The sequence below is a fragment of the Heptranchias perlo genome, chromosome 43, assembly GCF_035084215.1.
Source record: "Heptranchias perlo isolate sHepPer1 chromosome 43, sHepPer1.hap1, whole genome shotgun sequence".
NCBI classification, from domain to species: domain Eukaryota; kingdom Metazoa; phylum Chordata; class Chondrichthyes; order Hexanchiformes; family Hexanchidae; genus Heptranchias; species Heptranchias perlo.
Window position 1 is genome coordinate 2,632,971 of NC_090367.1, and position 25,122 is coordinate 2,658,092.

At 44.9% G+C, this 25,122-nt stretch overlaps 1 protein-coding gene and 1 long non-coding RNA gene across 4 annotated transcripts in view; one reads left to right on the top strand and one right to left on the bottom strand.

Moving 5' to 3' along the window:
- Window positions 1-385, bottom strand: part of LOC137306410 (uncharacterized) — a 36,861-nt gene extending 36,476 nt beyond the window's left edge. The window contains exon 1 of the long non-coding RNA XR_010958872.1: window positions 266-385. This is a non-coding gene — a long non-coding RNA (uncharacterized lncRNA). The remainder of the gene's footprint in view (window positions 1-265) is intronic.
- Window positions 1-25,035, top strand: LOC137306409 (G protein-coupled receptor 137Ba-like). 3 transcript variants are annotated; one of them, XM_067975587.1, is made up of 9 exons: window positions 1-303; window positions 6,782-7,497; window positions 8,741-9,173; window positions 12,332-12,381; window positions 18,064-18,289; window positions 19,564-19,713; window positions 20,278-20,406; window positions 22,342-22,463; window positions 23,938-25,035. In XM_067975587.1, the coding sequence occupies exons 3-9, from the start codon at window positions 8,802-8,804 to the stop codon at window positions 24,107-24,109; spliced, it is 1,221 nt and encodes a 406-aa protein (XP_067831688.1). In that variant the 5' UTR covers window positions 1-303; window positions 6,782-7,497; window positions 8,741-8,801; the 3' UTR covers window positions 24,110-25,035. The 3 variants fall into 3 exon arrangements, with proteins under 3 accessions (XP_067831688.1, XP_067831687.1, XP_067831685.1); XM_067975586.1 differs by having other exon boundaries at window positions 6,782-7,484; XM_067975584.1 differs by having other exon boundaries at window positions 6,782-7,476.
- Window positions 25,036-25,122: the final 87 nt, after the last annotated feature.

Sequence of the window (25,122 nt, forward strand, 5' to 3'; positions counted from 1 at the left end):
TTACCGGCGGGCGGGCGGCGGGGTTGTGCGCAGGCGGGGACGCTGTCGGTGTTTTGGACCCGTTTAAAAATTCCTCCCGAGAGCGGAATGGACCCGATTGACGGGGAGTGCGGGTGACCGGACACCGACATCCCCCCCCATCCCCCCCGCCCCTCCCAACGGGAACCTGGAATAACACAGAAGCCCTTGGCTCCGCCTCAACCTCCCCCCACCCCCCCGGGCCGAGGAAGAAGGAGACGACGAACCGGCTCCCCAACTAACTTACTTGGGGCAAAGTCCGATTGCGGCGGCCGGCGAAGTTTGGTAATTGTTCCCGACGGCCGAGGAATTGACCGCGGTTTCGGCTTTAAAATGCCCGCCGGCGGCTGTGAGCCGCTTTAAAAAGGCTTGGGGTTAGTTGGCAAGGGGGAGGGGAGGGGTCAGGAGGTCAGGGCTCTGATTTGTGCTTCTCTCCTCTAGGATTGACATCTCTGTCTCTATCTCTATCTATATATCCATCCATCCATGTCTGCCTGCGTGTGTCTGCCTGCCTGTCTATGTCTATGCCTATCTGCCTGTTTGTCTGCCTGCCTACCTATGTCTGTCTGCCTGTTTGTTTGTCTGTGTGTGTGTCTGTCTATGTCTGTGTGTATGTCTGTGTGTGTCTGTCTATGTCTCTCTCTCTGTCTGTCTGTGTGTGTGTGTCTGCCTTTCTGTCTGTGTGTGTGTCTGTCTCTCTGTCTCTTTTTTTGCCATGTCCAGGATTGGGCTATGGCACAGTTCCCCATTTGCAGCCTCTTTTCAAATTATGTTTTCCTTTTCCCTCTCCTGTTCTCAAGGTGCTGACTCTTCACTGACATACGATTCCATGGAGTGGATCAGATAGCACAGGCTGTTCACATAGGGGTCATTGCAGCTGAGTTTGATCCTGACCTCCGTGCATTCAGGGGACACTAACTAATTGTAAGGACCAGGCTGATTTTTTAAAAAATCCTTCCTCCCCCCCCCCCCCCCCCCCACCCCCCACCCCCCACTTTCCTAGCTCAGGAGTGCTGTGGCCAATTGTAACTTTCTGTTGCCTTAGATCAGCTAACTCAGCACAAAGCAGAGAACCAAACTGGAACGTTCCTGATCTGCATGGCTTAGTGCTGCAGCAGGCAACTCAGACTCTGCTACCATAAGTGAGCAAAAGGAACATCACAGCTGCTGCATTTCCACAGAAGGAATGGAGGGAAAAATGAACTTTGGTCTTGCGATTAGGGTTTGGCGTGCTCACCATCCATGGCCTGGGTTTGATTCCTGGTCAGGGACTGTGGCTTTCTTTTGGGAAAGATCAGGGGAATGGGACGAATTAGATAGCTCTTTGAAAGAGCTGGCACAGGCTTGATGGGCTGAATGGCCTTCTCCTGTGCTGTACCTACTATGATACAATGAAAAACAAATTTTCGTGTCTTTTGTTGCAGATTAGATATTTTTCAGACAGATCAGATGTGTGACAACCTTGCCTGTATGGTGTACATTAAAGTATATGGTATGGTACACAAGGGAGGAAGTATTTTCAAACAAGTAATTGCTCACATTTTAACAAAGGTGGCTTTTGTTGCTCCCTGGTCTTTGCATTGCTGTTTGTTAATGAAGATTATTGGCCCCTTAGCACTAACTTGCATGTGTCTCTGTTGTGGATCTGCTAATGCAAGAGTTACTGTCTGTCCAGTGTGAATGTTGATTATTGCTTACAGCATTGAATAATATATAAGCTGAATTGATTTTTTTTTCTTTCCCCTCGCCTATCTCCAACCTTAGATGGGGCTCGCAAATCTCCTCTGCTCCAAGAAGCTCACTTTCCCCTTTTGTGCCAAGCACTTCCCAACAACTCTCAACTAGTTGTTAGAAACTATAAAGTCTAAGTCTACGTCATGTCCAGGGAGATGCTTCCTTCTCCAGCTTCTGGAAGATACAACAAAAAACCTGTGTGGGTGATTTTGTGTGCGCTCTCTCTCTCTCTCTCCATTTCAAATTGTTCCTCTTTAGTTCCTCCTAAGGTGCAAATGTGCTGTTCTACACATTCTCCCTCCTCCTTGCATTGTCAGTGTTGTTCAAATAATGATTACTAGTCCAGCTTATTATTTCTCAAGACCTCAAATCTGTGCAAATCCTCACCTTTTTAATCTTCCCTTCTTTCCTTGGGCTCCTGCACTATGGCCCTTAATTTAAACGTAACCGTGTGAAGGCTTCAGCTGCTCGTCAAAATTTTAACATAGGCTGAGATTTTCTTACGTTTGAAAGCCAAGCCCAGTGTCTCTCTTCCAGTGTTAACACAGGAAATACCGTAAACCAGTAAGCTTCCCCATTTGCACAGTTTGAAGTATTTGTGTTGCAGTGCCTCTGTGTTGGTAGTTAAATCAGCTCTTTGCAGGAACTTTGATAAGCAAATGGTTCACGCATCCATTGAGCTCTAGTCTGGTGTTTGCATATCCAGTGCTGGACTGAAGAAATGGTTTATCTTTCCCATAAGTGAGTTAAGACATTTTTTAAATGTCTGTGTGTTTTTAACTTGAACCAAAGGAAATTAGCCCTCAAAAGGATTTTTTTGGTGTCAATGGAGATTGGACCGTGGCCCCTCTCCTGGGTTTCTCATAGTGCAGGGCCCCGCCATGGTTTAAAAGTATAACGGAGGAGACTTAGGGGAATCAAGCAGTGCTGACGAGCTTGAGTTTTATAATCCTCTAAATGTAGGTGGGAAAAGTGAAGGAGGTAAGGAGTTTTGAGGTCTCGGGGGAAAGAATGAGTTGGAGTAGGAGGTGATATTGATTGGCGTGAGAGTGCAGGGAGAAGGAAGAGCATGCAGTGCAGAGTATTTGGAGCTCCAAAGTAATGAAAGAGTCAAGTTTAGAGGACCAATAACCATAGTTGTAATCATATAAAATAGGCAATAAAGGTTGACACCGAAAGGCAATACCACCCTCACCTCTATCAGGTGACTAGCTTTTTCTTGTATTCTATTCAGGGAGTGTGAGAGGGGAGTTAGAGAATTTAAGTGTTGGATAGACCTGGGCTTGAACAGAGAGCTGGATAGAGGGGTAAACAGAATGGTGCTGAAGCTGTAAAGTTGCTGTTTTTCGTTGGTAAGCGAGATTTGTCTGGGATGGTTAAATCTATGCACAGGCTGTGTTGACACTTTGTTGTCAGTATGGGCCTGGCAGGTGATTCAAACTAATGAGCAATTCTGGAGCTGCTCTTACAATGCTGTAGCACTGTGCAAGGGCACCTGCTCACCCTCGATTGCCCATGTGGGGAAGTTATCATCGTGGCTGATTTATCAAGGAGAGGCACATATCAAGTGCAACGAGAGGGGGGGGAAAAGAGAGAAATCAGCAACCAAGACTTCCAGGGCTCCTCCATACAGTTAGCATCAGAATATCTGATGTCCACATCCAGTACTGCCTTGATTAGCAAATTGTTAATGGGAGAGGGAATCTTAATATTAAGAAGTAAACAAAAGGTATATGCGGGAAGGGGAGAATCTCTACTCTTTTTAAAACCTACCTCTTTGACCAAGCTTTTGGTCACCTGTCGTAATATCTCCTTATGTGGCTAGGGGTCAAATTTTGTCTGATGTCGTTCCTGTGAAGTGCCTTGGGACGTTTTATTATGTTAAAGGTGCTATATAAGTGCAAGTTGTTGTAGGCAGTATAGGAATTGGGAACTTAGTTTAATTTTAACTGTTGTTGACGTTTCTCTATCGACTGTTGGATGGTACTGAGGTGCCTTATTATCTGCCCTGCCCCTGCTGTCAGGTAATTTAGTTTGAAGTGGAGAGTCCATTATTTTGTCAGTGAAATACTAGACAGCTGTGGTAGGTGAGAGGATGAGATATTTTGAGGACAGGAGAATTATATAATGTAACGCACAATGCTGTATTCCGCAGCTATGTGGAACCGTTTCCTTCATTAACCCCACAAGATGTAATTGCTGTATCTTGAGGCCAGTTAGAGGCTAATTGCTCTTAGATCACCTAGTCAATTAGAGGTCAGGCTGACTTTCTATGTCTTTCCAGATGTGATTCCTGAAGCCAATTAAATTATTTTTTATTACTGAGGCAGTTTCTCTGTACATTTTTTTTTTAATGTGCGTCACTGAAATCTCCCTGTGTGATAGTCTCGGACCTGCAGTATGACAGACACAGCCCACCGAACAATATATGTGGTGGTGTAGATTCAGCAATCTAAACAGGGGGCACTAGTTTTCAGTACGGTACTTGGTGCTGTCAAAGTAAAAAGTGGATCAGGGATTCATACGAGCTTCAGTTTTGAGGGAAAGAGAGCTAAGCACCAGGGAAGTAGTTTTAAAAGTTCACCCCTGAGAAATAGTCTGGCTGCCAGGTAACAGCGATCACTAGATTTATTTGTGCTAGATTTATTTTAAATTCCTTCTAGTAGTTTTTTTATTGTAAGGTTGGTTTTATTGAAGCTCTGATGACTGTGTTTTGAATGCTTTTTGCCTGAAGCAGTGTGATCTGGAGATTCTAATACTTCCATTCTTGCACAGTGAACAATAACAGCCCTGTTACAGAAAGGAATATTCTTCTGTTCAGGCAGCCATGGTGCAGTGCATGACTTAAATGCTTAGCATTTTTTCCTCCCTCTAAATTTCTTCCATTTTGTAAAGATGTTTAAGCGTTGCTGGACACTGCGACGTCAAACCATTAGATTGATTTTATTTTTTCAGCGATATTTCCCAGTAATTCCACTTGGGTCAAATTCCTTCAGCTGCACCACGAGTGTGTCGCAGGTGCAGAATGGAATAGTGATTCCACGGTTGCCGACTGCGCTAAAGGGGCCGTTCTTCATGTGTGAACTTGGGCAGGGAGAACATTGCCCGGACCTTGATCCAGGTACCCCCAAGCGCACACTTCCTAACAGGAGTTACTGGATAGCAGTTAAGTGCAAAGAGCCTGGCTGAGTTTTTCACCCCCTACTTAGCTCAGAATACTGAAAGCCATGGTGCTATACTAACGTGTTTTAAAAATGTAGTTTATTGTGAAATTTACAGGGACAGGAATAGGCCATTAAGGCTGATCTGTATCTTAACTCCATCTACTTGTCATCAGACTCCATCAGACATGTCAGAACCAGACTGGTTGTATACAAGTCATTGATTCTTGTCTTAAGCAGGTGACGCTACTGCAATGCTGAGATGAGCCGACTGCCCACTTCATATTGCTCTTGGGTGTTAACATTTGGTACCACTCTCGCCTCCGAGTCAGCAGGTTGAGAGTTCAAGGCCCACTCCAGAGATTTGGGCAACGGTGGCGACACCAAAATAAACTTGCCACGTTGGTAAAGCTGACGCCCGTGAAGGCCCTTAGATCCTCCTACCCGCCAGCCTCGGTGAACCTGGCAAGGTTGGTGTTGCTGCCAGCTCCAGAGACACTGGTATCGCGTTGGAGGCACTAGCACAGAACTCACATCAATGTAAAAGCAGCTTCTAAAGTTTCTTTTTTTTTGCTGTGCAGGGGAACCCCCTTCTCTATTCTCAGCTCTTGCATTGTTTTTCAAAAGAAGTGTTTTTAATTGGGGAATAATGGGTGGGTAGAAATCATTACAAGAAAATCTCATCAGTTCAGATAACATTGTCAGCCTCGAAAGCAAATCAGGAGCAGCTCATTAATTGAAGCTGTAGATGAGATCATGTCTTTGTGATCACTCCTGCTCACTTTTTTTTCTGTCTGATTTTTTTTTTGTGCTTATCAGTGAGTGAGTGGAACATTTTGTATTTCAGGCATCCATTGTCAGCATTAAACACTCCCAGGTTAGATACAAGGTAAGTTTTCTTTTACACTGTCCCATCAAATGCTCCCAGGGCAGGTACAGCACGTGTTAGATACAGAGTAAATCTCTCCCTCCACATTGCCCCATCAAACACTCGTAGCGCAATAACAGCACGGGTTAGATAAGGAGTAAAGCCCTCTCTACGCTGCCCCATCAAACACTCCTTGGCCTGGTACAACATGGATTAGATGGCTAATGAAGTTCCCTCCATTCCACACCAACAATATGTATCATACTTGTAGATTTATTTGAGATCCAGCTACTCTAAACAAGTAATCAGTGTGTTACAGCTTTTGTATGGAATTTCTCTGTCTGCTTTTTTAATGACTTCATTAGGCGGGTGAGTTAAAGTAATGGACAAAGGAATTTCCATCAAACACATTAATGTATCTGTTGCTAAGATAGCAGTGTGATTGCAATGCCATTATGTGCTTTAACATTTACGATGAAAAATTACATTTGTGCAACCACTGTATGACCGCATCTGCATTGGATTACTGGGAAATGACGCTGGCAGTCTCGTGTTTAGCTGCCTGTGGATGTAGGTCTGCATGCGTGTAATGAAGAAGGTCAGTCCCAAGTATTGATTGTGCTAGGGTTGCCACAAGAATCTCAGTAAATGTAATGGTGGATGTGTGAAATTCTTACGCTATATCCACTTTAACTATGAACCTTCCCCTGTTCTCCCAGCCAGCAGTGCAATTCTGGATTTGATCCTTTCCAAACTTGAGTTGAGTTGGTGGAGAGCATTTTGAGTTGTATAATAATGGGGCAAAAGACTGGTGTCTGGAGGTCTACCGCTGGTGTTGGGAGCAGTTCGGTCTCGATTTAAGTGTATTGCTCAACATTAAGATGTATCTGTTTCAATGTGCTTTTTGCCTGCAGTACATTGGTGCTGATTTGTGAAAACACTGTCATCATGTACTTGGGGTTTGTTGCAAGGTGTAAAACTCTCTCTCTTTATTTAACAGGTAGAAGAGGAGTCTGCTGGCTGTTAGCTGATTGGAAATGACTGGCTGCGCGCTGGATTAAACTGAGCTGTGTCCGGGTTTGAGGGGCTTCAGGAAAATCTCACCCGAGTTCTGCATACGAGAGGAAGTTGGAGGATTTGTGTCCCTGGGTTAATGACTGTTTTCCAGCACTGGGATGGGACCGGGTTACACACTAACATTGGAGCAGTCCACAAAAGGAACAGCATTGTTTTTCTTTTACTGGGGGAGGGGGGGGTGGGAGGGGTAGAAACTGGAAACCGATCTAAACTGGGAAGAAGAAAAATTACCCAATTTTTTTTTATATAAGCAGATTTTAATTCCACATTTTATTAAGTGACTCATTCCCAACTGTGAGTGGTGTCAGCTCAACAGAAGACAAGCTATAACAGGGAGACGGACCTTTCACACCACCTCTATTCAAACTGGACCTTTTGTTCACAAACTCAAGACTTTTATTACTACCACGTGCTTTTTGTGACCATTTGCTCCCCAATCTGAAGTGACAAGGAGCACAGAAACCAGAGAAATTCAACTTTTATTTAAAAAAAATATATATCTCTACTTCTGAGGGCGTTTGAATACATGTCAGGCCGACAGCAGGCATTTTGGGAGTCTCCTGTGTGAGACAACAGCACTGAAGTGATTGGGGTCTAATCGGACTGAAGTTGGCCTGGGTACACACGTGAGACTAAATGGTCTTATTTTTAAAGTTTTAAACCGTCGGTTTTCTAAATGCTTTTATCCACAGTTCAGGATCTGATGCTCATTTAGATTTTTAAAATGCTGGATATTTTGTGTTTGCCTGGAAATCAATCTAATACGACCACTCGTGGAGGTGATGGGAAACGTCCAGATGTGTACTTGGTGCTCATGACTTTTAGCATTTGTTGATTTTTTTTTAGGTTTCAGCAGTCTCTAGCCCGTTCCTAGTTGCCAATGGTCAATGTAACAAAACTGCCCCCAAATTCACTGAGTCAGCAATCTCGCTCTGAAACCAGAGAACAGCTGAATTGGGAAATTGAAAAATATCACCCTGGTGCAAGAGGGTCGATCTTCCGAGTAGAGTTTTATTCTGCATCAAACCAAGCTGTACCTGGTTTGGGAGTGTTTATTGTTAATGGGGGGAAAATGTTGATTCTCCAGCGCTGGACTCAATATTAAAGGGAGTATTTGTCAACCAGATGGAGAATGTGGGAAAAATATTCATGACTTTCTGACAAAACATCAGCAGATTTTGTTGGCGATGAAAGCTGGCACTCTTGAGGTACTTTGTGCTGACAGTGTCTCCTCGAGGCTCGGTCTTGTGCTTAAGATCCATTTTGGCCAAATAGCTTTGCCTTAAGGGAGTCAAAAATTCTTAATCTAGAACTGAGAGTCTTCAAATATCACTTATGAAATTGTTATAAATTACCGTTAAGGAGCAGGGGTCATGGAAGTCAAATGTCTACATTTCCACCCCCTTCCTCTCCTGGAGGTCCCAGGTTATGCTGGGACACAGTTCCGTGGGTGTCAGTAACTTGCCTAAGTGGATATTCTTCATGTCTGACCCTCGATGGCGAGTGGAGAGCGTTACAGCTGAACCCAATCCTGCCCTCGTGTAACGTTCCCAACCTGCATTTTCTAGGAGTCACTGCGTAGTGATCGGGGGCACGAGCCCTGGCTGATTTTTTTTTTCACTTGCTCTCTCGATTTGGTCTGTATCTGTTAATTAACCAGAAATTAGACTTCTGAATTCCCCAGCAATTGTCAATTTTGAAGGTCTCACAATAACTTCGGTTAGGGTAGAATGCTGTACTGTACAGTTAAGTTTTTGATGATTTATAATGCATGTTTTTAACACTCCCTTCCATTGGACATGTCTGGCTGTTATCTACTAGTTCACGGATTGATTAATAGAGTTAAAGGTTAAACTCGTATACATTTCTTTCCTTCCAATAGGTTATCCTAAGACCAGGTCAGTGCCTGGTGTCGTCGTGGCACTAGACCTGAAGATCAGAAGATGGAAGGAGTTCAAACTATGGATGTTCGTTTGAGCACTGTGCGCCCAGAGCCCCTGCAGCCCGCTGTTCCGCCATCTGTGACTCTGGGACTGACCATTGTCTACACTGCACTTTATGCACTCCTCTTCCTCCTCATCTACATCCAGCTCTGGCTGGTGCTGCATTACAGGCACAAGAAGTTCAGCTACCAGACAGTCTTTCTCTTCCTGTGTCTCCTGTGGGCCGCCCTGAGGACTACACTCTTCTCGTTTTACTTCCGAGACACAATCAAAGCCAACACTCTGGGCCCCTTTTCTTTCTGGCTGCTCTACTGCTTCCCGGTGTGCCTGCAGTTCTTCACTCTCAGCCTCATGAACATGTACTTTGCTCAGGTGAGTGTGATAACCTCTCAAGACTTGCTATTGGGAGCAATGATATCTTTTCATTTGTCTGACCAGGCCAAATAACTGGTTGTATGTAGTACCTGTAAACACAGTCTCCCTCGGGCTGTGCATGTGAATATTGGCAGCTGTATTTTAAGGCTAATGGTGCGTTTGTGGGGGTTTTTGTGAGCATTGGATGGGAGGCTGGAATCTTTTTTAAGAGTCCAGAGTCCCAAATCATCACTTGTTACCTTGAGTCAGTTGGTAGTGCAGTTGCCTTGAGTCTGAAGGTTGTGGATTGAAGTCTCACTCCGGGATTTGAACTCCTGAATCATTTCGCTGCACTACTGAGGGAGTGCTGCGTTGTTGGAGGTGCCAACCTTCAGATGAGATGTTAAATTGAGGTTCTGTTCAAGTGGATGTTAAAGAGCCCATGACCCTTCTCGAAGAACAGCAGGGAGTTCTCTCAGTCCTGGGCAACACTTTCTCCTAAACCGACATCACCCAAAAAAAAAATCACTACTGTCATTCCATTAATTTTTTTTTTGTGAGGCCTAGCTGTGTGCAAATTAGCTGCTGTGTTTGCTCATAATAGTGACCGTACTTCAGAAATCATTTGTGTGAAGCACTTTGATGTTTCTCTCAGATGTGTTACTTCGTGATGTAAATGCAAAAATTTCCTTTTAAAAATATTTGTATATTATAGAAAAGCGTCAGTGGAATACAAAGGAGTGTTTAGCCTCTGTATTCAGATGATCATCAAACTGCTTGAGTTTTGCTCTTGTGATTTATCCCCTCTTAACCCTCAGCTGGATCACTCCTTTATAATCTACTGTCCTTTATTAATAGGAAGAATTGTATAAATGATAGTTCGTTCTTTCTAAGAATGCTGCTATTTCTCCTTTCACCAAACTCCTTTATCTGAATTTGCGACGGTGACTGTTATTTAATGATCAAGAACCTCGCATGGCAAAAGTGTGTTTTTGAACCTCTTCTTGTATGAGCCCAGACGGTATTGGGTTATTCAACTGTGGAGGGCACCATGGCTCAGTCATACACGCTCGTGAGGAGGAGGCCTGGCTCACCCTCCCCTCTTCCATTTCCTCTCCCCACCCAAGGAACGCTGAGGGCAATTGCAATGCCCCAGATTCCTGAGTCATGTTACAGAAACCCCCCCCCATTCAAACATTGAAACTGCGACCTGCCTGTTCTGTATGGCTCTGTCCCACAGTGGGCAGTACACTTAAAGCGAATGAGCCTGCAGTAATCTGTACAATCCAGTGCATTATTTTTGTAAGTGAGGATGAGGTAAGCTAATGGAAAGCTCTGGCTTAATTTTTTTGTTTTCCCTCATTGGGGAAAATACCATACTTATTGAAATAAGATGACTCATTGGCTCCTTGGCTTTTTTTCTGCTCTGTGCATGTTGAGGGTTTTGTAACATGAGTGTCAGAACAAAGGGTTCGAAGGTCCGCAACACTGAGATGAGCTGACGGAGAAAAGTGTGATTACTGCTTGTTTTGGGTAAATGGTTCAGTGCTGCACTGCATTCAGGTCAGCAGATCCAGGGCTTCGTTCCCAGTTTGTGCAGTCAGGGATCCTGCATCTAATCACTGTCTAGTGACTGCTGGAAAGAGCACCCGTATCATAGAATGGTTACAGCACAGAAGGAGGCCATTCAGCTCATCCAGCCTGTGCCGGCTCTTTGTAAAAGCAATCCAGTCAGTCCCATATGTGGGCATTGGGCAAGTCTCTGTTGTAACGCCCACTGTAGTTGAATAGCTGCTGACATTCAATGTCTAGGCTCACCTATTAAGTAGAGCCATTGGCCGTGGGGTAAGTAGCCCATGTGGAACTGTACCCCAGAAAGGAATTGCCAACTTTGGAGAAAGACAAACTGCTTATAAATGCTAATAAAAGGCAGTGCCAAGCCTTCCAGCAGCCCTCTGGCTGGTTTAATGCAGAACCCACCCTTGTAATGTTTACTGCTATAATTGTTAATGAAGCAAATGTGGGCGGAGATGAATCTGATTTTGCTTTTTCTTGCATCTCGTGTGGGTGGGTGTCAATGTTTGGAAGGTCCTCGGGTCTGGTTGTTAATAAGTGTTGGGTTATTGCAGTCTTTCGAGAGGTGAGCTGCAATGGTGTGCATCACATGTGTTCTAACTACACAAGTGTCTGCAGAGAAGGGAGCAGGGTAATCAAATTATCTTCCACAAAAGTTTGCCATTTGTTCTTCTGGGGTTTTTTTGCTGCTGGGCTACAGTCCCACAGGTGCTGGTTGTCCTCTGGTATCTCGCCCCTGTTGTGGGCGTTCTTCCTGTGACCCTGGACGGTGACTGACTGTTGGCAGGCTACGTAGCAGCTCGATGATCTGACTTGTAAGTGCGCACGCTTCAGCATGGGTTCCTGGATAGAGATTGGGAACGGGATCCCTGACCCTTTTTTCCTTAGTTCCCTAACCCAGAAGTGCGGAGACCAATGTAGTGGCCTGTCATTTCAGCTGAACTCAGCTTGCTTGACGTAAACGTGGATGTAACCTGGGACTTTCCTGGTTTGTATAAACATAGAAATAGGAGGAGACCATTCAGTGCCTCGAGCTGAGATACACTCATATGGCTTTTTTAAAAGGAAGAATTACGCTCTTAATAATATCAGAGAAGTGTTATGTTGTTGTCATGTCACCAGTGTAATCTCCATAATACAAGTACTCGTGATGAATTTCTCCAAGCCTCTCGTGCTGCCTTTTGTAATACTTGTGAGCTCCACCTGTTTACATTGTTGCCACAGCACTGAGGTCACTAGGTAAAACAGCTGAATACACACATTTTTGCTTATTTGCATTGGTTTCGAAGTCACAGCATTCATTTGTGGCTGGGAATAGTTTGCATAAGCAAGCATTACATAAAAAAGGAAAGCAAAACTGATGCCATGCTCCCTCTATAATTGGGAATTATATTTCCTTTTTTTTTAATTGGGTAGGGAGTCATTCTCCATTTCTGTCAAAAGCAGTGCCTATCTGAAGTCCCGCTTTCCAGCGTGGGAGAAGGTTGTCCCTCCTCCGCTGTCCTCCGTGTTGTTCCTGTGTGAGGTTTAAACACTGCGTTGCATACGTGGACTTTGCCATATTAACATGCCATGAGTAATCGAACCCTTTTATATTCCAGGTGGTTTTCAAGACCAAAGCAAAGTATTACCCTGAGATGGCCAGAAAGTTGTAAGTGACACTTCTACTGTCATCAATTCTAGAATAAAGAGCTTGTTGCAAGTCCTGAATTTTAAAAAGAACTTTCTTGCGCTCACTGTTGTGATGTTGGTGCAGGGGCATTGGCACTGTTCCCATTTCAGCACCTCCTGGCTCAAGTACAGCGTGGTTCTAATTTGAATCTGAGCCAACAGAGTGGAACCGGGCTTGAGCCCATCACCACCGGAACAGATACCACGACATGGGCCTCCCTCAAGAGGAAGGCACCACTAATGCAAAACAGTCTGTTTAGTGCATGCGTAGTGTATTAGATAACGATTCCGCTCTCCTCATCGATGAGGTACACAATGTTCTGTGGTGCCCACCAGTTGCATAGTTAGGTGCAGAGTAAAGCAACTCCTACTTTATGGTCTCTTGAAGGAGATTGACCATTTTGTGCTGAATTAGGGGCATATGTTAGGGCCCTTGTACCGACGTGACTGAGTTAATGCTTTGTGATTCGGAAGAAGGAGATGAGGCTTTGACACAGCATCGTGAACAGAGTGACGTGCACCTCATCTCGCCCACAGCAAAACTTATTTTGTTAAAAGGTCACCTGGTAGCCAAATAATTTGCTGGGGGCATGGAATCTTTTCTGTTTCAGGCACCTAGTGACTTCAACAAGCAATCCCAGTAAAATAAAAAGGGAAAACTACAAATGAAGGATATAGCCATGGTCAGAAATTATTAGTTAATGCTTAGACCAGTGGGGTGCAGAGTGCCCACCAGGAAGATGAGATTCTATTCCTGAAGCTTGGTCGAGCTTTGTTGGATCGGAGTCGGTGATCAAGGACTGAGGTCGGAGTGGGAATGGGAGGTTGTTTAAGGTGGGGAAACACAGGACGATTGGGATCACACTTGCAGACAGAACTTAGATGTTCAGCGACGTAGTTACCTGATCTGCGTTTGGTCTCCCCAGTGTAGGGGCGACTACACCATTAGCAGCAAACAGTATACCAGATTGGAGCAAGTACATGTTCGTTCTTATCTGTCAAGGAAAGAGTATTTTGGGACGCTGGATTAGGGTGTGAAGGAGGTAAATTGACAAATGTCACCTCTCCTGTAGACAGCTGGACAGAAGAGTGAACCAGGGTACTGAAGGGGCCGGTTGCTCCAGAAAGTGTCGGAGTGGAAAATGTGCTTGGTGTTAGATCCTGTTGTAGGTGGAAGATGATCTGACGAATATGAAAGCTGCTGGGGTCGAAGTTGAAGACGAGGAGGGACACTGTTGGGGGATGTGGCAAGAACAGGAGCCCGGGAAAAGGGGTGGGCTTGGTCACGATTCCTGTCAACCACTGTGGACGGGACCACTCATTTCTTGTAGGACCCTTGCAGAGAGAAGAGACTATCAGTCAGTCTGGGTTAGATTCAAACCCAGATCCCATAAATGAGGAGCCACAGTCTGACCCATTGCACCACTCCAGCCCCCAGAAATATCATTAAGGTTTTAATGAAATCACTGCGCTTTGCTTGTTCTGTTCAGCTATGTTTTGGGCTTGCCTTTCTCCTGCAAGCTTTAATTTGACTTTCTCTTCACCTCATCTCAATTCTAATAGAATTTTTGCAGTTGCAGTTTTATAGAAAGTGTATGTTTGTTGTGCAGAAGTTGAAAAATACAAATCAGCTCCAACAGCTTACAGGAAGGCTGGAGGAAGTGTGTCACCACAGAGCAGTGTTTCCATTACCTCAGCCAAGCCAGTATTATGAACTAGACCTTAGTGCTGCCAAACTTGGAGTTTTGGAGACACTGAAAGGCGTTGAGGCTGTTTGTATGGCCGATCTGTGTGCCAGTCACCTGGATGGACTCCACATTTTTTTTCTCTCCTGTTCATTCGCCAAGTACAAGTTTTGTGTAAGAATTTCCTCCCAACTCCCCTGGCTTAATGGGGGAAGTGGATACCAACGCAAAGCCACGCTGATGAAGGTAGCGGGAGTGATCCTTGCATCTCTAGAATAGAGACGGTTAAGGGGTGATTTTGAAAGGAATTGATGATTGGGTAGATGGAGAGAAACTTTTTCCATTGGTGGGGGAGTCTAGGATAAGGGGACATAACCTTAAAATCAGAGCCGGGCCATTCAGGAGAGAAGTTAGGAAACACTTCACATAAAGGGTGGTAGAAGTGTGGAACTTTCTCCCACAAAAAGCAGCAGATGCTAGCTCAAGAAATAATTTTAAAGCTGAGATTGATCGATTTTTGCTAACCAAGGGTATTAAGGGATATGAAGCCAAGGCGAGTGGATGGAGTTAGGATACAGATTAGCTATGACCTAATTGAATGGTGGAACAGGCTTGAGGGGCTGAATGGCCTCCTCCTGTTCCTATGTTCTAAGTTAACTGAGCAGTATAGTTTGTCTCCAAGCCCAAGGTTATGTTGGAGGAAAATCAGCCAGGGTTACTGCTCCGAATTAATATCCAATGGTTCCCGCTGGAAGGTGGGACGTCAGTTGAGATAATCAAGCCTGGCTGTGATGCCTCCACAGTCGAATGACTTGTTCGTTGTCTAAGTTGACATGACTTATGGCCACTTGGTTGAGTGGAGGATGTCCAACATCCTCAGAAGAGGCAGTAAGAAAATTGAGGGAAAAGATGAAAATAAAATCTGCCGTCCATTTTGTTTTCTCCCTTCTTTCACAACAGTGAGTTCCTGCACGGTGATCGCTGCTGGCAATATCCTGTACCGTCTTCAGGCACTACTTGTCATCAGTACTTGCTGAGGACCATAACCAACTGATGAGCTTCTGATTTTAGAATAGTCCCTGTAGCTTATCATGGTTGGAGTCCTTGTGCTTCCAATCTGGAGAGTTTCTGTTTCAAATTGTAGCTCTGTCTGACGTTTAGAATCATACAATGATTCAGCACAGAAGGAGGCCATTCGGCCCCTCGTGCCTGTAGCGGCTCCATAAAAGAGCTATCCAATTACTCCCATTCTCTGTAGCCCTCTAAATTTTTCCTCTTCCAAGTATTTATTCAGTTCCCCTTTTGAAAGTTATTAATCGCCTGCTCTCATTGGGTAACTTTTTCAGTTCCCATTTCTGCATGCTATGGGTCCATGAACTGTTGTAGCAATGCACCCCTGTTGGACAGTCAAAGAGACAATGATTTTTTTTTAAAGTTGCTTGTTGTACTGACACACACTAAGGGAACGTAAAGCTGGAAAACGGTAATGAATGGGGGAGAATTCCTGCCCTGCATAAAATGTCTGGCTGCTGGGGGATGTGATTTGATTCTTGATTCTTCTTTCTTTCCTGGGCTGGCAGAGTGTATTAATCCAAAGAATCTTACAGCACAGAAGGAGGCCATTCAGCCCATCGTGCCTGTGCCGGCTCTTATTAGTCCCACCCTCTTCCCCCCCCCCCCGGCTCTTTCCCAGTAGTCCTGCAAATTTTTTCCTTTTTTCAAGTATTTATCCAATTTCCTCTTGATAGTTATTATTGAATTTGCTTCCACTGCCCTTTCAGGCAGTGCATTTCAGATCATCATAACTAGGTGTTTTTTAAAAATTCTCATCCAACCACTGGTTCTTTTGCCAATTATCTTAAATTTGTGTCCTCTGGTTACTGACCCTCCTGCCAATGGGAACAGTTTCTCACTTACTCTATCAAAACCAATCATCATTTTGACACCATGAAAAATATTTTTTTTTAAGGTTCTGCAAAATATGATGTGGAGATGCCGGTGATGGACTGGGGTGGACAAATGTACGGACTTGCACAACACCAGGTTATAGTCCAACAGTTTTATTTGAAAGCTCCGAAAGCTTGTGATTTCAAATAAAACTGTTGGACTATAACTTGGTGTTGTGCAAGTCCCTGCAAAATATGCTTTCGATACAGTACATGGCCAAACCTATCAAAGGAACAAAATACATTACACTGCAGAAAGCACTAAAAGTCCTGGAAAGAATGGTTATAATATGGGGAATATGATCCTTGTGACTGGTTGCACTGTATTCTGTTATTGAGACCCCCCCCCCCCCCCACCCCCCCAACCTCTCCTTCACCATCCCTGGTTAGGCATCCAGCAAAGACCCATTAAAACTTACCCAGGGGATGGCTGAGTTTGTATGTCCTGTGTCTCATCCAGGTTGATGGTTTTTGGCTACATAAAGCAGAACACATGCCATAGTACATCATGCAGTGTGTGTGCCAACCTCGACCTCTGAAAACATTCCCTTCAGGACCAGTGTGACATTTCCATTTCCCATGCAAGCTGTTGGAGTAAGATTGCCAATGCTGTACTGAATTATGGTAGCTCAGCACTGTAATGTCTTGCTAAGATCGGGATTGAGATTTGGCTGAAATTTATTTCACCTGGGACTTGTACAACGGGCAGGGAGAGGAGATTTTCATCCCATGGATAAGGCTGGATTTAAATGCGGGTATCAGGTGAAAGGATAATGGAACCTACTCCACCTTACCAGTGCTGATTTAAAAAAAAATAATAATAAGCAGTAATGGCTTTTAAATCACTTCCTTTCATTCTGAAAATTCACTCCTTTCCTTCTACTTTCTGTACTCCCTCAAACATTTTCATCCTTGTGTTTTTACTGCACCCTGGTTTCATGTTTCGTTTGCCATTCTGTAGACATTCCTCATTCACCATTCAGTTGAATTGTGTGGAACTTTCCCAGTTGGCAGAATTCCCATAGCAAAACCGATTCTGCAGGAATCGTCGAGTAGGGAATTCTCTTATCCGGTAATAGGCACTTTAAACTGGGAACATTAAAAGCCCAGTACGGGAAATGGTGGGAGCTGATTGCTTTAAATACAGAGTAGTGGTGGGTGGGTGTAATTTATTTGCATTGTAATCTAGCGCAGGGGTTCAGATGGGTCTCGTAAAACTGCTAAAGAATAAAGTGTCAAAGTGATTTGTCAAAGTAGATTGTTGTCTTCTGAACCCTGTGATGATTTAATCACTTTCACCCACACTCTCCTAATGACCTTTCCTCTTGATGCTGGTTTGATTAAAAATTAAATCCAAGCTGTTGGTGCCATCTGTGGAAAGTGTGTGTGGTTTTTATTCCTCCTTTGCCCTCCCGCCCAGGATACTAGCACGATAATCGAGCTCAATCATTGCGCAGTGGCTGAAGGACTGTGTTTTGCTTCATTTTTCTCCCTTTCTCTTCTCTCAAGGTGCTGTCCTGTTCCTGTTGGGATACATTTTTTTTTCTAAATCAGTATTGGGAGAGGTTAAGCGTCCCAAATAATGTATGAACTTTAGATACTGAGTGTTAGTAAGCTTTGGGGTGGGAGACCATTGCTGCTGAGCCCAGTCTTGTCCTCACAAAATATCTGCACACATGCACTTTCCAGTGCAGGCTACTGGATAATGATGAGCAGGAAGCCTGCCTGGATTCTTTCTCTCACCGTCCCCCAATAAACATCCCTACCATTGTCCCGAGCTGCCTTCGCACAAAGAAAGAACTTGCATTTATTTATTTTTGGTGAAAAGGGATTGAACTTAGGCAGAGAGACCAGGAAGATCCTAAGTAGCACAAAGACTGTGTTTATCATTGCAAAGTTGTTTGAGTTTAATCGGTGGTGGGTTGCTAGTTAAAATCGCTGCTCTTTAAATACGACCTGATTAGGACTGAAGAGCGTAGAAGGAATTTTTTTTCTTCTGGCTTCCTTTTTAAACCAATGTTTGTGTTTCAGGCTTCCTATACGATTGGCTTTCCTGGTTGCGAGCCTACTGTTTCTGACTGTAAACTTGACCTGCGCCTTGCTCGTGAAGATTCAGCATACGGAGACCAAAACCATCGTCTTGGTGCGCGTGATCATCAATGACTCCCTTTTTGTTGTCTGCGCCATCTCGCTGGCGGCCTGCCTCTACATGATTGCTAAAATGTCGCCTTCTACCAACATCTACTTGGAATCCAAGGTATAACGCAGCTGAGAAATTAGCACTGGAGACTCGCTGCTATAAGAGCACGGATCAAATGTTTAAATTCGTCTTTTGCATTCAATGAAAAAGGGAGTGGCATCGCGGAGGTGAATGGAGTCTGCACACTCAGCCATGCCACTTTACCCACTGACCCAGACAAGATGGTGTGAACTCTTTTTGTGTAGAGAAAGTGTCCAAGTCTGGGTTTGAAACCAATCGAGACCCTTCCTTGCCCCCTTTAGTGCAGCAACTTGAAGCTAGTGTATTCAATATTTAATCTCTTTAAAAGAAATTTATATAGTTCAAGTGAACAAAGGGATTTTAAAGTTCATTCTTTATCATTTTAACAACATTACGCCTCAGCATCTCTGACCCTGGAGAGGAAACAACCAGGGTTCCAGCTCCTTATAATTATCCACTGACCTCTGCTGGAAAGTTGAATGGGGCTGTGTTGCCTGCATAGCTAAATACTCCGCTGAGCTTCAGTGCTCAGGCCCTCGTGTGAGAAATGGCTTTAAAGGGGGAGGTATCAGAGTCTTCATGGAGCCATGCCCCCATCAAACTTTGGAGGGGGCAGGGGACATGGGAAGGTGTTCAAACTCATTCCTTGAAGGAGTAGGTTACTGTGAGTACTTTAGGAACAAATGGGCCAACGGGTTCAAAACCGACTAATTGTTCATATCGACCCCGGATAGTGAACTCAAACTGTGGGGATAACTCCTAGTTGCTGTTAGCAGAGCATGTTTCCTTCACTTCAGGGCTTTACAGAGGACACCCTTCCAATACTGATCTCCAGAAACACTCGCTGCTCCATCCTTTTAACTGCGATGTGCTGTGTATACAGGTGTATCAGAAGTATACTAACCCCATACAGCAACTATCTTCTAGAATAAAAACAGAAAATACTGGAAATACTCAACAAGTCAGGCAGCATCTGTGGCGAAAGAAAGAGTTAACGTTTCAGGTCGATGACCTTTCATCAGAACTGGAAGAAATTGAAATTTAACAGTTCTAGAGAGAGTTTCAGCTGTCAGGAATTTAAGTTATGAGGGGGATGGCACCATTTCATTTTTGGACTAGGTTACGCTGAAGGGTTCGAGCCAGTGGGATGTAATTTTTGGGGCGAGGATCGGTATGGTCAGAAGGTGGATAAGTGAGGCTGATCCAACAAAAAGGGATGGAGTTTTCCTGTTATGTTTGTGGAACTGAAATAATTTGTGTTCCTATAAAGTTTTTAATAATTTTACTGACTTTTCCGCCGTTTCGTTTAGGGGACGACTGTCTATCAGACCACAGCTGTAGGAGCAATGGTAATCCTGCTGTATGCAAGCAGAGCCTGTTACAACCTGGTTGCAGTAATGCGTTCACCAGACTCTCACGTGGACACTTTTGACTATGGCTGGTACAATGTGTCTGACCAGGTAATTGTGGGATCCGAATGTTACAGCTTTTGATTCCTTTCCGTTACTGAATGTGATTTGCTGTTTGTGAAACCTGGATCTGCTCCCCTTGTGACGCAGCTGGTTAAGGCAGTGAGTTGCTGACTCCCCCTGGGTTAGGGAGGGGGGAAGAAAATCAAAAGTTTTGATTCCATGATTTTCCTCTCCTGGTGAGTTCTCATTGTGGATAAATGTTGGGTGGAATCTGCTCTAGTAAGTACTACAGTGGAATATCAGCCCAGGTAATGTGCTCAAATCTCTAATGAGGCTTGAACCCACAACCTTCTGACTCTGGGAGGGAGTGCTACTAACTGAGCCAAGCTGACGAGTTAGTGCCTTCAGGAGATGGGAGAAAATCATTAAAAATTGTTCCCACGTGGCTGAAAAGTTAGACGTGCTGGTGAACAGTGAGTTTACGTGCTGAAATGCTGGAGTACCTCATTCCTGCACAGATCCACGCACATGGGCACGTTGCCAATTTGTCTGTGTGTGTGAGGGAAGGTGGTTTTTTAAAAAAAAAACAAGATCCCTATTTTGTTTTCACAGGCTGATCTGATGTCAAACCTCGGGGACAAAGGTTACCTCGTGTTTGGTTGCATCCTGTTCTTCTGGGAGCTGTTGCCGACAGCCCTGCTGGTGTTGTTTTTTCGTGTTCGGAGACCTGCTCAGGACCCGGTGAGTCAAGCGGGCGGTTGTTGTCCTGTCTCTTGCCTCCATTCTCTTGTAGTGAAAACGGGCGACCTGCATTCTGCTGATTCAGAGGCATACCAGGCATAGTTAGGATTAGTTGTCCACTAACTTTCATTTGTGTCCTCTGGTTGCAAGATTGATACAAATGAGGAGTTCAGACCATCTCCGCTCACCCATCCAGAAAAAGCCTGCAGTTACGTAGCATTACATAATATTTACAACACGCAAACAGGCTGTTCAGCCCAAAAGGTCCATGCCAGTGTTTATGCTCCACACGAGCCTCATCTCACCCCATCAGCATATCCTTCTATTCCTCTCTCTCTCTCTCTCTCTCTCTCTCTCTCTCTCGTGTTTATTCAGCTTCCCCTTATATGCAGTTCTCCCTCCACTTCCCTCCCTCATCACTGTTTCTTAAACGATTCCAGGATTTTTGCCTCTCCTACCTGACCTGGAAGACCATTCTACCTGTTGATCACTCTTTCGCTCGTCACATCTTCAGGTGCTTCATAGTGCAGTCACTGTTATGAATTAGCCAAACATGTAATCAGCCAATTTGCACATGACAATATATCCCAACAGAAAATCATTGAGTGACCAAGTAATCTGTTTCGGGTGGTGGTGATTACTGTAGGCGAAGAGAATGTCCTGCGTTTCTTGGAATAGTGCCATGGTATCTTTAACAGCCTGGGTTAAGTGCCCGCAAGTCCTGGAGCGGGATTTGAACCCACAGTTTTCTGTCTTGCCCCTATGCTTTTTTTTGTATGTGTGTGACATGATTATCAGAACTGAAGACAGAGTACTACAGAAGTTATGCTGAGCCTTTGCTACGTACTAGTAAGATCATACTTGGACTGCTACCATTTGACTTTATAGGGTACCTTTGCCAAGCCTACTTGTAGGAGGCAAGATACCTTGACATAGCAAGGCCTCAAAATCTACACTTGTATTTCAATATTGTGTGGGCCTTATTAAAATGTTCCACCACCTTGGTTTGGGCAATGAAAGGCTGTTTCCAATTAATCCCAGGTCTCTTTCTAAGTCTTCCATTTCAATTTAATTCTTGTTATATTTTTGTTCGATATACTTTTTTGATCTATGTGCAATTCTTTACATTTATCAATGTTAAATTTCTCTTGCCATTTATCTGCTGAAGAACATTACCAGCATCGACCCTTTTGCAAACCCTTGGCTGCATCTGTGTCTACTGTTATCAGGACTTTTGACCAGTTTAGGAAGGAAACCTATTAATAGGGACACCATCTGTGGAGCTAAGTGTTTTATCCAGTTACTCCTGTGGCCACTTGTTGCATCCTTTTGGCATAAACTGGGAATTAAACGCTGGCCTGCATGGTTATGTAAAACACTGCAAGTGCTTTTACGTTAGGCTGTCTGGGTGAACTCCGGTGCTGTCCTTGCCTTGAGCGGTTTCGCGGGTTGAAGGAGATCTGAAGCTACTTACAAAGCATTGTAATGTTGGGCAGCCGGCTGCTTTTCCAGGGTAAGGTTGAGGTGAACAGCGTAGATGCACTCAAGGGGAAGCTAGATAAGTACAAGAAGGAGAAAGGAATGGAAGGATATGTTGATAGGGTGAGATGAAGTAAATAGAGTGGGAGGAGGCTCATGTGGAGCATAAACACCGGCCAAATGGCCAGTTTCTGTGCTGAAAACTCTTATGTAAAATAGGATGCAGCCAAGTTTTTTTTGGAGGGAGGGATGATTGTCAGGTCACTGAAAGGATTTCCTGGTCGACTTGGAACAGTCTCCTGGGATCTTTAACATCCACTTGAACAGGAGGACAAGTCTTTGGTTGATTTCAATAGACAGAAAATCACTGACTGACTTTTAATTTAAACTGTGTGGTGACATCCCTGGGTATGATTGTTGTGGGCTCTGATGCGTTTTGTTTTTTCCTTCCTGCAGGCTGGGACTGGTATAATTAATGGCCAGAGCTTTGCTTCCCGGTCATATTTCTTTGACAACCCTCGTCAGTTTGAAGGTGACGACTCTCCTTGGGCAGTGAGGCCACAGAGTGAACAGGGCAGGTAAACAATCCCATTTCTTTTCATTCCTGCCTCTTTGTTCCCCTCCATTTTGAATGAACATTTAATCAGGTCGGCCTCCTGTGACTTCCAATTACCTGGTGCGTCTCTGTTACCCTTCAGCTTGAGCAGATAAACTGAGTTCAGGTGCACATGTTCATCTCTTTTTTTAAAGAAAACTTATCTGGGGACACACATGGGCTCATCAGAAGAGTTGGGAGCAATGTGGGAATGATGAGTTCAGAATGCAGCTTCAATGCCAGCCACCTTCTCCTGGGGGCTGCGTATTCGCCAGAGTATTTTTGTTCCCCTGGAACACTTCAAACGGCAACCAACCTCCCTTATTTCCCTGGCTGTTTTAATAACCCCCCCCCCAGGTCGTCGTGAAGGCAGTGACTCGCTGGGGTGCAATCACATTGGGCAGCAGATCCCAGATGCCCCTCAGCACTCATCCAAGTGGTCGGTCTTCATATTTGAAGCTGGACAGTGGGTTCTGACGCTGCATTCAGCTTCCCCCCTCCCCCCCCAAGTACCCATGTCACTGCAACTCCCCCCCCGCCCCGACCCCAGTGCCAGTGTCAATGCAGCTCCATCAACACTGATCGCACTTTTGGGTGCAAGTGGCGCTCCGAGACTGATCGCGTCCTTTCCCCGTGCCTATATTGCCACACTTTTCAGCGGGAGGCACTGAAAAATGATGAGTGGTCAACCCCCAACTGACTAGTTGCAGCCCCTCAGCTGAGGTTGGCCAATTGAGCAGTGGTTTTGGGACCTTCTCCTGAACTAATACCATTCCCAGCAGTACATTTATCCCCATAGCCATCGGGAAAGTCCTTCAGAGTCTTCAGCCTTAACCTGCAGGCTCTGGATTGTCAAGTGGATGGACTTATTACTATACAGCCGGTCTAGCCTTCCCTCGCCTTTTTAGAATTTAATATTGCTCCGCCTTGTATAGCTACATCTATCTGTACAACAGTGATCTCAGGATCCAGATGTTCAGAAATTTAAATCCGTGTCACCAAATGTTTGAACTCTTTTGTTGGGCCCAGCCTGAGTAATCTGTACAGTTGCCACTAGAGGAAGCAGTGTGTGACCAAGGACACTGAATGCTCCACCTTATTGTTGGGGATGGAGGGGGGAAAAGAGGAAGAAAACTGTTGGGATTAATCTTTCACCCAAAAGTGCGATCAGTGTTGATGGAGCTGCATTGATACGGGTACCGGGGTGGTGGGGGGGGGAGAGCTGCAGTGACACGGGTACTGGGTATGTCTAGGCTGTTGTTGTCAGAACTATGATAGTGAAGATCACCGCAGATAATCTACAGAAGTATAAAACTTTTAAATATATCTATCGTATATTGGTTGTGCAGCTGTCCTTTTTTGGAGGGAGAGCAAAGGCAGGAAGCAAAATTGAATTCCAGATGTTCCACAGACTTTCAGATGCCTGTTGCCTGCTTCACACGCTCTTTTTTTTCCAGCTTATCCGGCAGCCTCCAGCATAATGGCTGGTACGGCACCGAGAGAAACAACATTGAATCAGCCTGGTATGAGGGTGTATCCCAAGGTACCACTGCACCGTTACTCTTTGCCAGAGACCACATGCAAGGCTCCAACTACTACCACACCTTCTACTCCACTCCGCAGACGTAGTTTCGAGTCATTCCATCGGGACACTCCATATCCTCCGATTCGTTGAGCAGCTTGTTTTATTTATTACTGTTCTAAACTAATCATCTGTTGGAGGAAGCAGGCAGCGGGGTCTGCTGTTGGGATCTAGGCGAGTCAAGCAAACAAATATGGGTGGTTGCCGACCGCCTAAAAGAGCGGGGACCGTACTGAGCATACCCCCAAGACTCGTGGATGTTACTTTGAAATTATCTTTGCTATTGAATAGAGGCTGTCAATTGCCAAAGTAGGAACTGCATTCGGCATCGAGCAGATTGTTGCTGCGGTGGTCTCTCTTGCATCCATTTTTATCTGTCGGGTATCTTGGTTTGCTTGGGTTAGCTGCTTCTCCCCGGTTCTGTCCTGTTCTTGAAGGCACTGACCTGTGCTGGGCTCTAGTTCAGGCTTGTACCCTAACTAATTGACCGTTTTATGTGTGTGAGCTTAGAGTGAAAGTCATTAAGGGGTGAAGTAGGACGTGGGCGGGGACGTAAAACAGGCGGAATGGCTTTTGCCGCCCGTTGTATGACATGCCGATACTCTGTTCTGTTGAAGTCAGCGGGACTGAATACCGGGCGGCCAAAAGCCATTCTGCTCGTTTTACATCCCCGCCCATGTCCTACTTCACCCCCGTTGTGTGCGATCGTCCCCTGTGGGGTGCTACAGCTCACCTGGAATTGATCATGAATCCATGGGTTGTCTGCAGAACATTGGGAGGCTGTGGTCCGATTAGGATAATGGGTAATTTTACGTTATTTTGAACCACTTGCCTGCAGGTTTTGGTGAGCGCTTGACCGAGAGGAGCTAAAAATGCTCGGGACCAAAAAATAGTCAATTTGCTAGACCAGGTGATGCTTGAGTTGCAGGGAAATAAAATTTAAATCTAGACTGTTTTTGGGGGGGGGGGGGGGGGGGGAGGAAACCAGGTGATATGGGGTGGTTGCCTGTACCTGTTAGATTTGTGCCACAGCTGTTTACCTTCTTGCAAGATTTGACAC

Coding starts and splice junctions, on each gene's coding strand:
- LOC137306409 (XM_067975587.1), top strand. CDS start 8,802: ATGGAAGGAGTTCAAACTATGGATGTTCGTTTGAGCACTGTGCGCCCA. Junction 12,382..18,063: donor CCTGAGATGGCCAGAAAGTT/GTAAGTGACACT, acceptor TTTGTGTTTCAG/GCTTCCTATACGATTGGCTT. Junction 19,714..20,277: donor GGTACAATGTGTCTGACCAG/GTAATTGTGGGA, acceptor TTGTTTTCACAG/GCTGATCTGATGTCAAACCT.